At 35.4% G+C, this 13,981-nt stretch overlaps 1 protein-coding gene across 1 annotated transcript in view; it reads right to left on the bottom strand.

The window, feature by feature from the left end:
• The window catches only part of MALRD1 (MAM and LDL receptor class A domain containing 1), a 788,164-nt gene that overhangs the window by 735,715 nt on the left and 38,468 nt on the right, over nucleotides 1-13,981 (bottom strand). The window contains exons 4-5 of the mRNA XM_049626634.1: nucleotides 3,067-3,161; nucleotides 2,817-2,978 (exon numbers count right to left, since the gene is read on the bottom strand). Coding sequence (XP_049482591.1) covers nucleotides 2,817-2,978; nucleotides 3,067-3,161 — 257 coding nt within the window. The remainder of the gene's footprint in view (nucleotides 1-2,816; nucleotides 2,979-3,066; nucleotides 3,162-13,981) is intronic.

Here is a 13,981-nt window from a genome sequence, read left to right as displayed (position 1 = left end):
AAAGAAAGAAAGAAAGAAAGAAAGAAAGAAAGAAAGAAAGAAAGAAATCCCCCACCCCCAACACACACAAATAAAAATGGTTAGAGAACATCACTGGAAAGATTTAGACATCATTCCAAAGAACACATACCAATGTCCCAACAGGTACATTAAAAGATATTCAACATCACTTATCATCAGGGAAATACAAATCAAAACCACAGTGAGATATACTTCACACCTCTTAGAATGGCTGTTATCAAAAAGACAATGGATAATGTGTTCACAGGGGTGTAAAGAAACAGGAACCCTAGTTCACTGTTGGAGGGAATGTAAACTTGTGCAACCATTATGGAAAACAGTATGGAAGTTCTTCAAAAAATTAAAACTAGAACCACCATATGATCCAGCAGTCCCTTCTAGGTATATAATCAATGGAAATGAAATCACTATCTCAAAGACATATCTACACTCTCATATTTATTTAAACATTATTCACAGTAGCCAAGACATGGAAACAACCCAAGTATCCATCAGCAGATAAATGGATAAAGAAAATTTAGTGTATACATACAAAGGAATAATTTAGCCAAGAAAAGAAGGACATCCTGTCATTTATGACAATATGGCTAGACTTTGATGATATTATGCTAAGTGAAATAAGTCAGAGAAAGACAAATACTCTATGATTCACTTATATATGGAATCTATAAAAGCCAGATTCATAGAAACAGAGCAATTTTTTTGAGAGAGAGAGAGAAGCAGAGGGAGAAAGAGAGAATCTTAAGCAGGCTCCACGCCCAGTACCAAGCCCACCATGGGGCTTGATCTCATGACCCTGAGATCATGACCTGAGCTGAAATCAAGACTCAGATGCTTAACTGACTGAGCCACCCAGGTGCCCCCCAAAAGAGTTGTTTTTAGTTGCAAGGGCCTGCATGGTGTGGGAAATGGGGAAATGCTGGCCAAAGGGTACAAACTTCCAACCATAAAATGAGTAAGTTCTGGGTATCTTATAAGCAGCATGGTGAATATAGCTAATAATGGTTAAGAGAATAGAAAGTTGTTAAGAGAATAGATCTTAAATGTTTTTACTGCATGAAAAAAATTGTCATTATGTGATGTTGATGGATATGTTAACTAACTTTATTGTGGTAATCATGCCACACTGTAGGTTTATCAAATTATCACATTATACACCTTAAACTTACACATATATCAACTATATCTCAATAAAGCTGGGGGAAAAGTCTTTTCTTTACATGTACTAAGAACATTCCCTGAATCCCACCTAGTGCATCCTGAGTGTCCCAAGCGAGTCTTTGTTAAATTAATGAATTGGTCATTCACAGGAAGACTTAACTGCCTAATGGCTTAAGATACCCTGCCCAACACACACCAATATACCTGACTTCCACAGAGTGCAAAGTTCTAATGACAGAATTGTGTTTCCAACCATACTGTTCCTCTGAAGGCTTATCCTCTGCATGTCATTTAACCATCCACTAAGTGATTTTCTTTGATCCTCTTTGGATCCCCATTTAGTTTACAAAAGCCTGAAATTTCAAACTCCAGTGAATTTATGACAGATCAATTAAGAAAATGTACCATTCGCATATCTAACAATACAATTTTGTAATAGAAATCCTGCTCATTCTCCCATCCTTCCTCTTAGCCACTCAAAATAACTGAAGTTAAAATTCAATCCAATTCAATCCCTATTCTTAAGCAAGTGCTAAATCCATCACATATCAGATGATTTTCTACTCTGTATCAAAACTATAAAAATGATTACTATACTATTTAAATAATAGATTATAAAGGAAACCTGCTTTAGCCGAGTTGGCTAAATTGGCCTGCAAACCAGGTTTAAAAAGCAAATTCATTCAGAATAAAATGCTTTAAGATCCTGTTTTTAATGGGAAATTTTTCTTGGCTTTCCCAAATGTAAAAATATGCAATGCTTTACCAAGAACTCTGGTAATAATCATTAGATTATAATTTCCACCATACATAAGTTTTATTAGGCTGCATAAATAAGTTTGTCTTTTATGGGCTTGCTTAGGCTTTCACTCTCAAAATTATTTTGGAAAATAAAGGCTGTATTGAATAATTTGAGACTAACCATGAAATGAATATGACAATTATTCTACTTCAACAGCATTTGGAATTAGTATTTAAATCAAATCGTCTATTTCCTCATTACACAATATAACCCCCTTCTCTCAAAAGCATGAAAGAAGTCGAGAAGACAAGTAATTCTTAAGAATAGAATGAAAAGAAAGAGAAGGTTGGAATAGTAAGAGAAATATCATTAAAAATTTATATTTTACTGAAGTATTAATATGTTAGTATGTATCAACTCTAGTTCTTATGCACGTATTTAAAACCTTCCTTTAAGTTTTTTTAATGTTTATTTATTTTTGAGAGAGAGAGAGAGAGAGAGCCAGAGACAGAGTGCAAGCCGGGGAGGGGCAGAGAGAGAGGGAGACACAGAATCCGAAGCAGGCTCCAGGCTCTGAGCTGTCAGCACAGAGCCCGAGGCAGGGCTGGAACCCACAGACTGTGAGATCATGATCTGAGCTGAAGTCGGACACTTAACCAACTGAGTCACCCACGTGCCCCTAAAACCTACCTTTAAAAGTGTTTTTTAGGGTGACTGGCCATCGCAATATCCTAAGACTGTTTGGTTTCGGTGCTTTAAAAGTCCTGGCAAATCCCTCAGTCCTTGGCCAACTAGGGCAGGGGTCATCCTACTTTTAATTCACCTACCGATAAATATCTGTATTTTATCATTTTTCCTTCAATGATAAGGTTAGCAAATATACCACACATACCTGAAATTTCTGGTTGCTCTGGATGCTCATGACATTTCTCTCCCACTGATTCTGGAGCCCAGCTGTGTTTTGCCATAAATGCCGAACGGGCCCACCACATGTAGTTTGAAGGCCAGCTCTTAATTTGCCACCCACTTGACTGGAGAAGTAATAAAATGTAATCTGTGAAAAATAAGGAATGTCCAAATGATTATAAAACAGAAGTTCCCAACTGTGAAAAGTATTGAAAATTCTGCGTCTTTTCAAATACCTGACAGGCATGTTGGATATTCGTGGGAAGAAACACTCTGCTTCTTAAGTTTGAGGAAGTAGAATCCACCTTGGAGACCAGTGACAGGAAGTGGGCTGTTAGCAACAATAGTCAGCATGTTACAGTCAGAGCAATCCTTGGCAAACTTATTTAGCACACCATGCAAAAATTCAGGCCCATATGCACATTAGGTCAATATATTTCTGTTTAAAGAATGAAACATGTAACCACATCATCTGCTTTTGCAAATGATCTGACTGATAGTTTTACTTCATTAGGTAACCCAGCAAAATAGCTCATTGTGATTATACTCCCTATGACATTATTATCGGCTGCAGTCCACAACCCAAATTATCTCCTGTCACATAGAAAGTTAGAGCCTTGCAAAGATGGTATCCAGGGAGAACATGATACTGGGACTGCCCACCAAAGTAAGCAATTCAGTGAAAGATGCAAAAGGGTTCACTGTTTGCTGTGATTTTCTCTAGAAAGAATTGGATCAAAGAGTCGTAGCTTGCCCCGGGATCATAGAGAACAATGCAGAGCCCGGACGTTCTCCCGCATAGTGCGGTAGGGACTATGCCAGCGGACGGTTACTGTTTAGAAGACTATAAAATAAATGTAGAACATTCCCTGGGCTTTCATAAATTTCCACAGTGCCTGACAAGGGTATAGTGTGTAATTGGGGAACCGCTGTGTTCTACTACTCTATTTGGCGTTTTGCTATTCGTCAAAAGGAATGACAAAATTATATTCATGATTATGACAACCTATCTACTGAGTTATTCATGGTAGTTTAAAGCTGGATTGGAAATCAAATTTAATTATCACATCATTGCGAGAATCGATAGCAAAATTAAGAAACCTAAAAAACCTCTTCTTCTCTACACCTATTCCAAAACTGTACCCTAATTAAGTAGAAAATAATGACATTAATGATTGTTATAAATATGGCCAGAGGCATAAATGAAGTCCCTGCAATAACGGAAAACCATTCTGAGGATGTATTCCCTGGAATAATGACATAAACATAATTTAGATGAGCTGCTGGTATCACAGCGATACAAGTGGACAATTACTAGTTGGCTCTTGCTTCATTTTCAGAAGGTAAAGCAAATGTCAAGCAAGTAAATAATCAACTAAGCATATGAGAGATTATATTTATTTTATATTATTATTTACATACAAGTGTTATGTAAATAATATTAGCAATACAAATGGTAATAGTATTCAACAGGCCCTAAGTTATTATTTATAAGTATTCACCTATTAAAACCATCGATGAGATATACAGAAAATTTTCATTTATCAAGGAAATTACTTGGGTAATTTTCATTTATTATTACTCGAGATAAATTTTCATTTTTCAAGGAAATTACTCAATTACTTGAGTTTGGGCTTAAAAATAAGATTTGACTCTATTAAACAGTAGGGTAGCATTTACAATAAAATAATAAATTATTTCAATACTTAAGTAGCATGTTTTATAAGTATAAAGTACATCATTTGGTACATAACACTGTAAATTATTCTGTATTTTGTCAAAAAAACCTAAACACTCATCTTCAGGTTACCATAAAAAGAAAACTTTGAAATTCAGAAAACAGCTTGAGATCTTTTGACATTTATCGAGTAATAAACTTTCTTTTCATGAGTGAAAACAAAAACAGCATTCAAAATGCACCCAATACCAATATCTATTTTCTACCTTCAATTCCAATTTAGTGGCAATAGGAAGCATTTTTTGAAATGCACACTCAATTTTCCCTTGCTCCCTATGGTGAGTATAGAATTTCTTTAATTCATAGATGAAGATGTTCCTCAGGGACAAATACCATCTTATAGAAAACTCCCTCTTGTTTTCCATAGGACCTTAGTCATCATGTCTACGGGTATAAAAGAAAGAAGCACATTTTTGGCAGCATAAGTTTTTCCCACATGTCCCATCTTTCATCTTATACCCCCTCCTACTGCTGCTTCTGACCACTGAGAAGAGACTAAGAAGCTGATAACCAAAAATGTATCCAATGTTTTCTGTACACACCCCTCTCATCCCTTATAGTAGCCCAATGAGCAATCACATCATACACATATACAAATATAATTGTCACCGTTGTAAATTGTCTATTAATCTCTACCATATTCATTTCAGTTTGTTGATATCATTCATAAATTCCCATTTTATACCTGCATCCATAAAAGCCACTGCATAGCATATCTTTAAAATGTATTTCAAAGAATCTCATGGCAAATTGCTAATTATTCAAATGACAAAATAACAATAGTGTCATTTTATTGATAATGTTAAATGTTTATATTAAAGGGCTTTCAAAAAAAATTTTTTTTCTCAGTTGCTGGGTAAGTGTTGGAATAAAATCCTAACATAACCCAAGACTGATGACCAAAAAAAAAAAAAAAAAAAAAGGAAGTATATAAAATATGAAAGCAACAAAAACCATGAATCAAGTCTGCAGGGCTAAATCCAATAACTTCGGCAGTGCATTTCACCAGCCTTGATCCTCAGGAAAAGATAACGTAGAATTTTCAGTGTCACTGTCTTCAACTATTATTGACAGCAGCCTTGCATTTCTTCCTTTTCCCAAGTTCTAAGTGATTAATAGGAATGCGTGGGAGCAGAAGGAACATAAATCCTACTGGCATGTTACAGAGTAACCAACTGGCTCAAAGGAACTTAAAAAAATTGAGTATTCTGACAGTGAGATAATATCAGTTCTCAAAAACATTTCCCCAAAAATCAGTCTGCAGGAATGGATCATCATGACAAGGTCCAAGGCCCGAAGCAAAGGTTAAAGCGCCAAAACTTTTGGAAAGGCAAAAGTGTTCTCTTCTATGACAGAAATGTGGCTAAGTTCAGATAACAGAGAAGAAATAATAGTCTTCGATATAAACTGCTTCAAGTTGTTAAGTTCTATGTGTTAAATTCTCTTTCCATTGAATCGTAAGTTTGTCTCATACCTGCTTGTTAAACTAACAAGCTCATCACAACCACATAATATTTGCTAAAACTGTATCTCCTAAAGGATGTCCTCAAATACTAATCTCTTAAAATGGCTGGCAACGTATAACTGAACGCAGCCATATCAATTTAAGCCTGCCTCAGTGATCTGGAGCTAGAGGAATCACGTTAGTGCATCATAAAACTTGATTATACACATGAGGGTGATGTTAACCAAAATGCCAATGAAAATACCCCTCAAAATTTACTCCTCTATAAAGGCAATGGGGAAAAAACTGCCCCCCCCCAAAAAAAAATGGTCATAGCAAGGCTTAGCAAACTGGAGAGTTTTATTGAAGAAATAGTGGAATCTCAGTAAAAACAGTGAGTTTTATGGTTTTTTTTTAACTCGTCTTATTCCCGTTGTCCACTTCCAGCTCCAGAACAACTTTGAGAAGTAGCAGCCCAGCATGGCATCCACAACAATAAGCAGAATAGAGTTAGAGCTCTGTCAAACCTCCATTACCAAATAATTGTCATCATTTGACATGTGTGGTATTTCCTGAAGGACCTCACTTGCGAGGCTGTCTGAAATTCACCCTATTAATACCCGGTCCACCGAAAAAATTCTTCTTTGCAGCAAGCATTCGAGCTAGTTGGTCACTCTGTGACATGCAGTAGATTTATGTTACTTCTGCTCCCAGGCATTCCTAGTAATCACTTACAACATGGGAAATGGAGGAAACCCAAGGTAAGTAGTTTAACTGTACATTTGCCTGAGGCTGTGGATAATAATAGTTGGGGCTTAAGTAGGCTAACCAAAAAGCTTAAAGCAAACTCTGAGGAATGAGATGTCACATAGGAGCTTTGAAATGCTCCTATTTTTCCTGCAAATCTAGATAGACATGTTCATGCACAGGGCTGTACACATGCTCTGGAAAGACCTGAAAAGGCCCTCTGCCCTCATCTCTGGCTGACTTTGAGGCTCTATGAAAGCAGAAAGTTAAAACTAAGACAGAGTTGTGAACTTCCTGGTTTTACTGAAGGTGCATCCCAACACGCATACAAAGTCCCTCAACAAACACTGGGGGATTTATTGATTCCAGGGATTTAAGGAACTCTCTTTTCTTTTTTTTTTTTTAAGTTTATTTATTTATTTTTGAGAGAAAGAGAGAGTGAGAAAGAGTACAGGGGAGGTGAAGAGAGGGGGAGAGAAACAATCCCGATTAGGGCTGGATCTCACAACCTGTGAGATCATGACCTAAGCCAAAATCAAGAGTCAGATGCTTAACCGACTGAACCACCAGGTGCCCTGGAACTCTCTTTTCAATCATTAACTGACCACTAATCTGACCATGCAGAGAATTTAGTGGCTACACATGAAAAAAAAAAAAAAAAAGACTACAGAATTGGTCTAGAAAAGTCACTGAACTAAAAAACAACAAATAAAACAAACAACTATAACAACAAAATGTGAAAGGGAGGAAGCAAGACTCTCAGATTTGTCATGTTATACTGTTTTAAATGTCCATGTTGCAAAAGAAATTGTGAGAAATATAAAGAAACAAGAAAATATGACCCGTGCAGAAGAAAAACAAATCAATAGAAAGTGTCTCTGAGGAAGCCAAGGCATTGGACCTACTGGATAAAGACTTTAAATCAGCTATTTTAAATCTTTCAAAGGGCCAATGGAAACCATATCTAAAGTACTAAAAAAAAACCCGTATGAATGATGTCTCACGAAATAGAGAATATCAATAAAATAGATGACTGAGAACATCAAGAAATATAAACCATAAAAATCAAAAACTAATCATTATAATTGGTTGTTGTAATTGATAAAAATAAAAATTAGAATTCACTGTTGATGGGCACACAATATATAAAGATGTACTTGAGGCAGTAAAGGTATGGAAAATGGAGATAGATAAGACAACTTTCCTTAATATACTACTGCAATTAAATTGGTATGAATCCAATCTAGTTTGTTGTAATCCCTAGGCAGCCACTAATAAAATAATTCAAAAAATACATAGTGAAAAATTAAATTAAGATGATATACTACAAAATATCTGTGCAACAGAAAATAGTAATGAAGGAAAAGAGTAACAAGAAAAACAGGAGACAGACAGAAAGCAAATAGCAACTGGCAGCTGTGAAGTCCATCTTATAAGTAATTATGTTATATGTAAATTGGTTAAAGTCCCCAGTCAAAACTCCAAGGTTGACACATTGTATAAAAGTATGATCCAATAATATAATTATCCAAAGAGGGTGAAAATAAAGGGATATGAAAACCATAATATACAAATAATAACTAAAGAAGATCTGGAAATTCAGGAAAAAAATGAACATGCACAAAAAGATTTGCTATTAGAGACAAACAAGTACAATTTATAATGATAAAAGAATCAACCCATCAAGAAAATATAATAATTACCAACATATGTTCCTCAAAATAGAGCCTAAAGTATATGAAGCAAAAGTCAATAAAAACAAAGCGAAAATAGACAATTCAACAATAAAAGTTGGAGACTCCAGTACCTTACATTTAAGATTGGATAAAATACTTAGAATATCAGTAAGGAAATAAAAAACTTGAGCAACATGATACTCCTCTTAGACCTAACAGACATATAGAACACTCCATCCAACGACAGCAAAATACATATGCTTCTATGGTGCACACAGAATATTCTCCAGGAATGACCACATTTTAGCCATAAAACAAGTCTCAATATATTTAAGAAGATATGAATTAAACAAGTAATGTTCTATAGCCACAGTGGAGTCATTTGAGTCAAGAGCAGAAAGAAATGTGGGAAAATCCCAAATATGTGGAAATCAAACAACATACTCCTAGGAACTAATGGGTCAAAGGAGAAACCAGAAGAGAATTAGAAAATACTTGAGATAGGGGCACATGGGTGGCTCAGTAGGTTAAGCATATGACTTCAGCCAGGGTCATGGTCTCCCAGCTCCTGGGTTTGAGCCCAGTCTCTGAGCTGAGCCTGGAGCCTGCTCTGATTCTGTGTCTCCCTCTCTCTCTCTGTCCCTATCCTGCTCGTGCTCTGTGTCTCTCTCTCAAAAATAAATGAACATTAAAAAAATATTAAAGGGGAGCCTCGGGTTGGTCATGATCTCACAGTTCATGAGTTTGAGCTCCCTGTTGAGCTCTGTGCTGACAGCTCAGAGTCTGGAGCCTGCTTCAGATCCTGTGTCTCCTTCTCTCTCTCTGCCCCTCTCCTGCTCACACTCTGTCTCTTTCTCTCAAAAATAAATGAACATTAAAAAAATATATTAAAACAAGAAAATACTTGAGATAAATAAAATTGAAAATACATTGCATCAAAATGTATGGGACACAGTTAAATCGGTGCTTAGAAATAAATTTGGAGCTCTAAATTATTAAACTTAAAAAAAGAAAGTTTTAAACACAGTCTAACCTTCCATCTTACAAAGCTAGTAAAAGAAGAGCAGACCAAACCCAAAGCCAGTAAATGAAGAAAATAATAAACATTAGAACAGAGATAAATGAAATAAAAAATAGACAACAGAAACCAATTAAACCAAAAGTTGGTTCCTGGAAAGATCAACAAAATTAACAAACCTTTTACTAGACTGACTAATAGGGGGACAAAAGGACTCAATTTGCTACCTGAAGAGTCAAACAAGGGTCAGAACTACCAACTTTATAGAAATAAACTGTAGGGTAATATCATCAACATTTGCAAGCCAACAAATTAGATAACATAAATGATATGGACAAATTCTTAAAGACACAAACACTGACTCAGGACCAAAACTAACTCAAGAAGAAATATAAAATCTGAATAAATTATAACAAGTAAAAAGAATGAATCAGCAATCAAAAAACTTCCCACAAAGAAATTCTCACTCACGGCAGGATTCACCAGTAAATTCTATAAACCACTTAAACAAGAATTAAAACCAATACTTCACAAACTCTTGCACAAATTGGAAGAGGAGAGAAGACTTGTCGACTCTGTGAGGCCATTATTACCTTGGTATCAAAACCAGCCCAACCTATGACAACAAAACTATAGATTGATAACTCTAATTAATATAAATGTAAAAATACTAACTAAACAAAATACAAGAAAGCCTCATCATGCAAGATATGAAAAGGATTATTCACCATGACCAGGTAGAATTTATCTCAGGAATTTAGTTAGCTCAACATATGAAAACCCATCACTATAAAACACCACATTGATCAAGGAAAGGCCAAAACCACATGATCGTCTCAACAGATGCAGAAACACATGTGACAAACTCTCATGATAAAAACACTCGATACATGAGTCACAGAAGGGAACATCCTTACCTAACAAATTACATCCACAAAAAACCCTCACCTAACATCATACCTGATCATAAAAGATTGAAAAATATCCCCCCTAATAGGAGTACGATAAGAATATCTGTTACCACTTCTGTTCAACATTGCACTGGAGTTTCTAGCCAGGCAATTAGATAAGGAAATGAAATAAAAGGAATCTAGAATGGAAACAGAAAGTAAAACTATCTCTATTTGCAAATGACATGATCTTACACATAGACTTTCCTAAGGAACCATGTGATTACACTGGGCTCACTTGAACAGTCCAGATTAAATTTATTTTAAGGTCAGATGATTAGCAACCATAGTACATCTATAAAGTCTTTTCACAAAAGTACCTAGATTAGTTTTGACTGAAAAACCAAGGGTTGGGAATCTTGGGAGGTACATCTTTAGAATTCTGCCTACCACAATTAGGTAGGCATTAGTTTGGTTCTCCTGTTCCACTTACTACATTTTAGAGTGGCTGACCAGTCTATGAAGCCTAAACTCGCTGAGTTCTTGTAAATTCTTCCTTGACTAATTCAGTTGTAGGACACACTGAATCAATGTATCTACTCATCAGTGTTGCCAGACTTCATTTGCAAAGAAATGAAATCCGCTGGGTCCTTTCCAACTGCTTTAATTGGTGAAATTCCCTGCCCACTTTCATTTGGGAACATAGCCGGCTACTGGCCATTTGGCTGTGGTTCAAAAGATATATTCTTTGAAATGTGTATTATATTTATTTTAATACACTACTATTTGATTTTATGAATTTCTGTTGAGTATATATTTTTTCACTTATGGCTAAATTAATTTGAAGAATATATACCCACATAAATTTAACAAATAAACAAGCCATCTGCCTATAAAGATAAGATTCCTGCCAAAAGAAAAACAAATGATACATAGGAAAAAGATCGGTATTTTTACAGAGAAATTATAGAATGTGTTATTTTTAGCTCCAATCAGTGGAATAATATTGCTTACCTTAAAAAATTTGACAGCTTGACTACTTATTGTTAAATGGAAAAATTTCATTGATGTCCTATCAGTTAATTCAAATAATCATCTAAGTTGTCAACTATGATTACCTGACTGGTGTATTACTCTGAATTTGAAATAAAAGAATTGGGAAAATAAACAGATATTATATTATCTAATAAAAAATAGACATCAATTTTGTTCAGGAATTCTGAAAACTTCACGTAGCTCACTAATTTAAAATGCACATGCATGCAGGCGCACATCCAGGACCTTGATATTATTAGCTTGACAATCAAAGAATTTGTGGAAGAAATAAAGCTCTCTGCAAAATACTACCGGAGGCAGAATGAATCATTAAGTACCAAATATGTATGCCCTTGAAATTCTTTGTGCAACTTCTCAGACACTGCCACACATCCATCAATGTCTTTCATTTCTGCTGCCTGGTTGGCCAGCAGCAGAAAGAGGACCGTCAACTGTGAAGGAGTTGGTAGAGGAGGGAAAACAGGGAAGGCAATGGTACTGAGGCACGAAATCAGTAACCTTTGGGTGACATAATCCTTGACATTCCCAAATATACTTTTGGCCTAATCTTCATTTCCAAAGACAGTATCCTCTAGCCAGAACAGACTGTATATCACTGCCTGAGCACACCGATACACCGAGCATCTCTACATGGTCCTTATGTGGTTCTTTCAGTAGCGAACATCATGTCTTTCACTTCCCTATTCACTGGAACACCGCTCATCTCTCAAGTCCCTTCTCAAGCCCTGTCTTAAAGTGATGACATCAGGGGGTGCCTGGGTAGCTCAGTTGGTTGGGTGTCCGACTCTTGATTTCAGCTCCGGTCATGATATTGGGGCTCATGGGTTTGAGCCCTACATCGGGCTCTGTGCTGACGGTGTGAAGCCTGCCTGGGATTCTCTCTCTCTGTCTCTCTCTCTGTGTCTCCCTCTAGCTCTCTGCCCCTCCCCCACTTGTGCATGTGCTCTCTCTCTCAAAATAAATATAAACTTAAAAAAAAAGTGATGACATCAGTTCCCATTTAGAGTGGCTTTTTTCCCAGGGTCAGAATTTGCCTACATTCACAGAATAATATGCTCCGACTAACATCACAGCATTTTTCAAATTTCCCCTGTATTTTAATTAATTGTTTTATTCTCAAGAATGCTTTCCAAAGAGATCATATCATATGCAACATATATTTCAATAGTCTTTATAGTATTCACAGCATTTGTGATGATGGCTTACCCACTCTAGGGTTAAAAAAAGCTTTTGAACTGAAATTCACAATTGTCACCACGTTATATAAATACATGTACATAAGCATAAGTTTTCCATGTTTAATTATTTTTTTACTTTTAAAATGGTGTAACTACAATTTTCAATATTGTATTTGTATAATAATATTTATATTGTTTTTGTATAATAATATTTTGTATTTGTATTTGTACAATAATAATATTGTATTTGTATAATAATATTTTATTATATAAATAAAAGAATATACTGAATTCCATCCATAATACAAATCTTGTTTTTATTTTATTGTAGGGAACAGGCTTAACTACTAAAATAAAATCTCCTCCTTAATTGAAAATTCAGGTGAATTTTTAAGTAATAGCATAATGAAACTGATTCTTACACAGAATCAGAGTATACATCAAGGTACACCTCACCTATGTTTGCTACAAAAGTGAACACTAACCACTAAAATTAAGATTATAATTTATTTGTTAGTTCTTGGAGGAGGAGTTTTATTTTATACTCATACATCCCCAGGAGTGCATATTGTCAGATGCAAAAATGCTCAACTAATGTTTACTGACAGCAAACTACGACTCATATATAAATCCCACTTGCCACCAGATTTTGTATAGCCTGAGAGCTAAGGGTTGTTACGTGGGTTAAATGGTTGAAAAAGTTTAAAAGAAAAATATTTTCTGACATGTGAAAATTATATGAATGATCAAGTTCAGGGTCCATCAATAAAGTTTTATTATAACACAGCCATGCTTAATCTCTGTGTATTACCAATGGCTACTTTCACAGTGTAATAGCAGAATTGAGTAGTTGGGACATAAACTGCATGATCTAAAAAGCCAAAACTATTTACTATCTGGTCCTTGAAGGAAAAAATATGCAGATTCCTAGAACAGAAAAGGTATAAGGTTTATGTCTCCATCACTAGATTGCGAGTTCACTGGGACAAGAACTGTGTTCTTCTACACTCTTATACCTGCAGGTCCTATAATATATGCAGAGCAATGTAGATCCTCAGTAAAAAGTGTTGGAAATAATAAATATATAAAATAACAAGTGAACATTAACTTTTCACTGATTTCAGAGATGAAGACTATAAAGACTGAGAAAACTTGATCTAGGAAGTGAATAAGAGGTTCTTTCCAGTTTTTGTCTCCTGCTATTTATTAGTAAAATAATACAACTCACTGTCTAAATAATGGCAGCTCGCTAAGTAAGTATTCAGAAATACATTATGGTTCCTAGTGCCCTTCACAAAGGGCAGCATGGAACAATTTAGATATGCTGATGTGAGAACACCCAATGATAAACAGAACGCTTATACAGAAAAACCTACAAGCTGAGATCTCGGGAGGCTTTAAAGA

The sequence above is a fragment of the Panthera uncia genome, chromosome B4 (assembly GCF_023721935.1).
Source record: "Panthera uncia isolate 11264 chromosome B4, Puncia_PCG_1.0, whole genome shotgun sequence".
Taxonomy (NCBI): domain Eukaryota; kingdom Metazoa; phylum Chordata; class Mammalia; order Carnivora; family Felidae; genus Panthera; species Panthera uncia.
The sequence above is the reverse complement of the archived record's forward strand: the minus strand, read 5'-3'. Positions and strand labels throughout refer to the sequence as shown.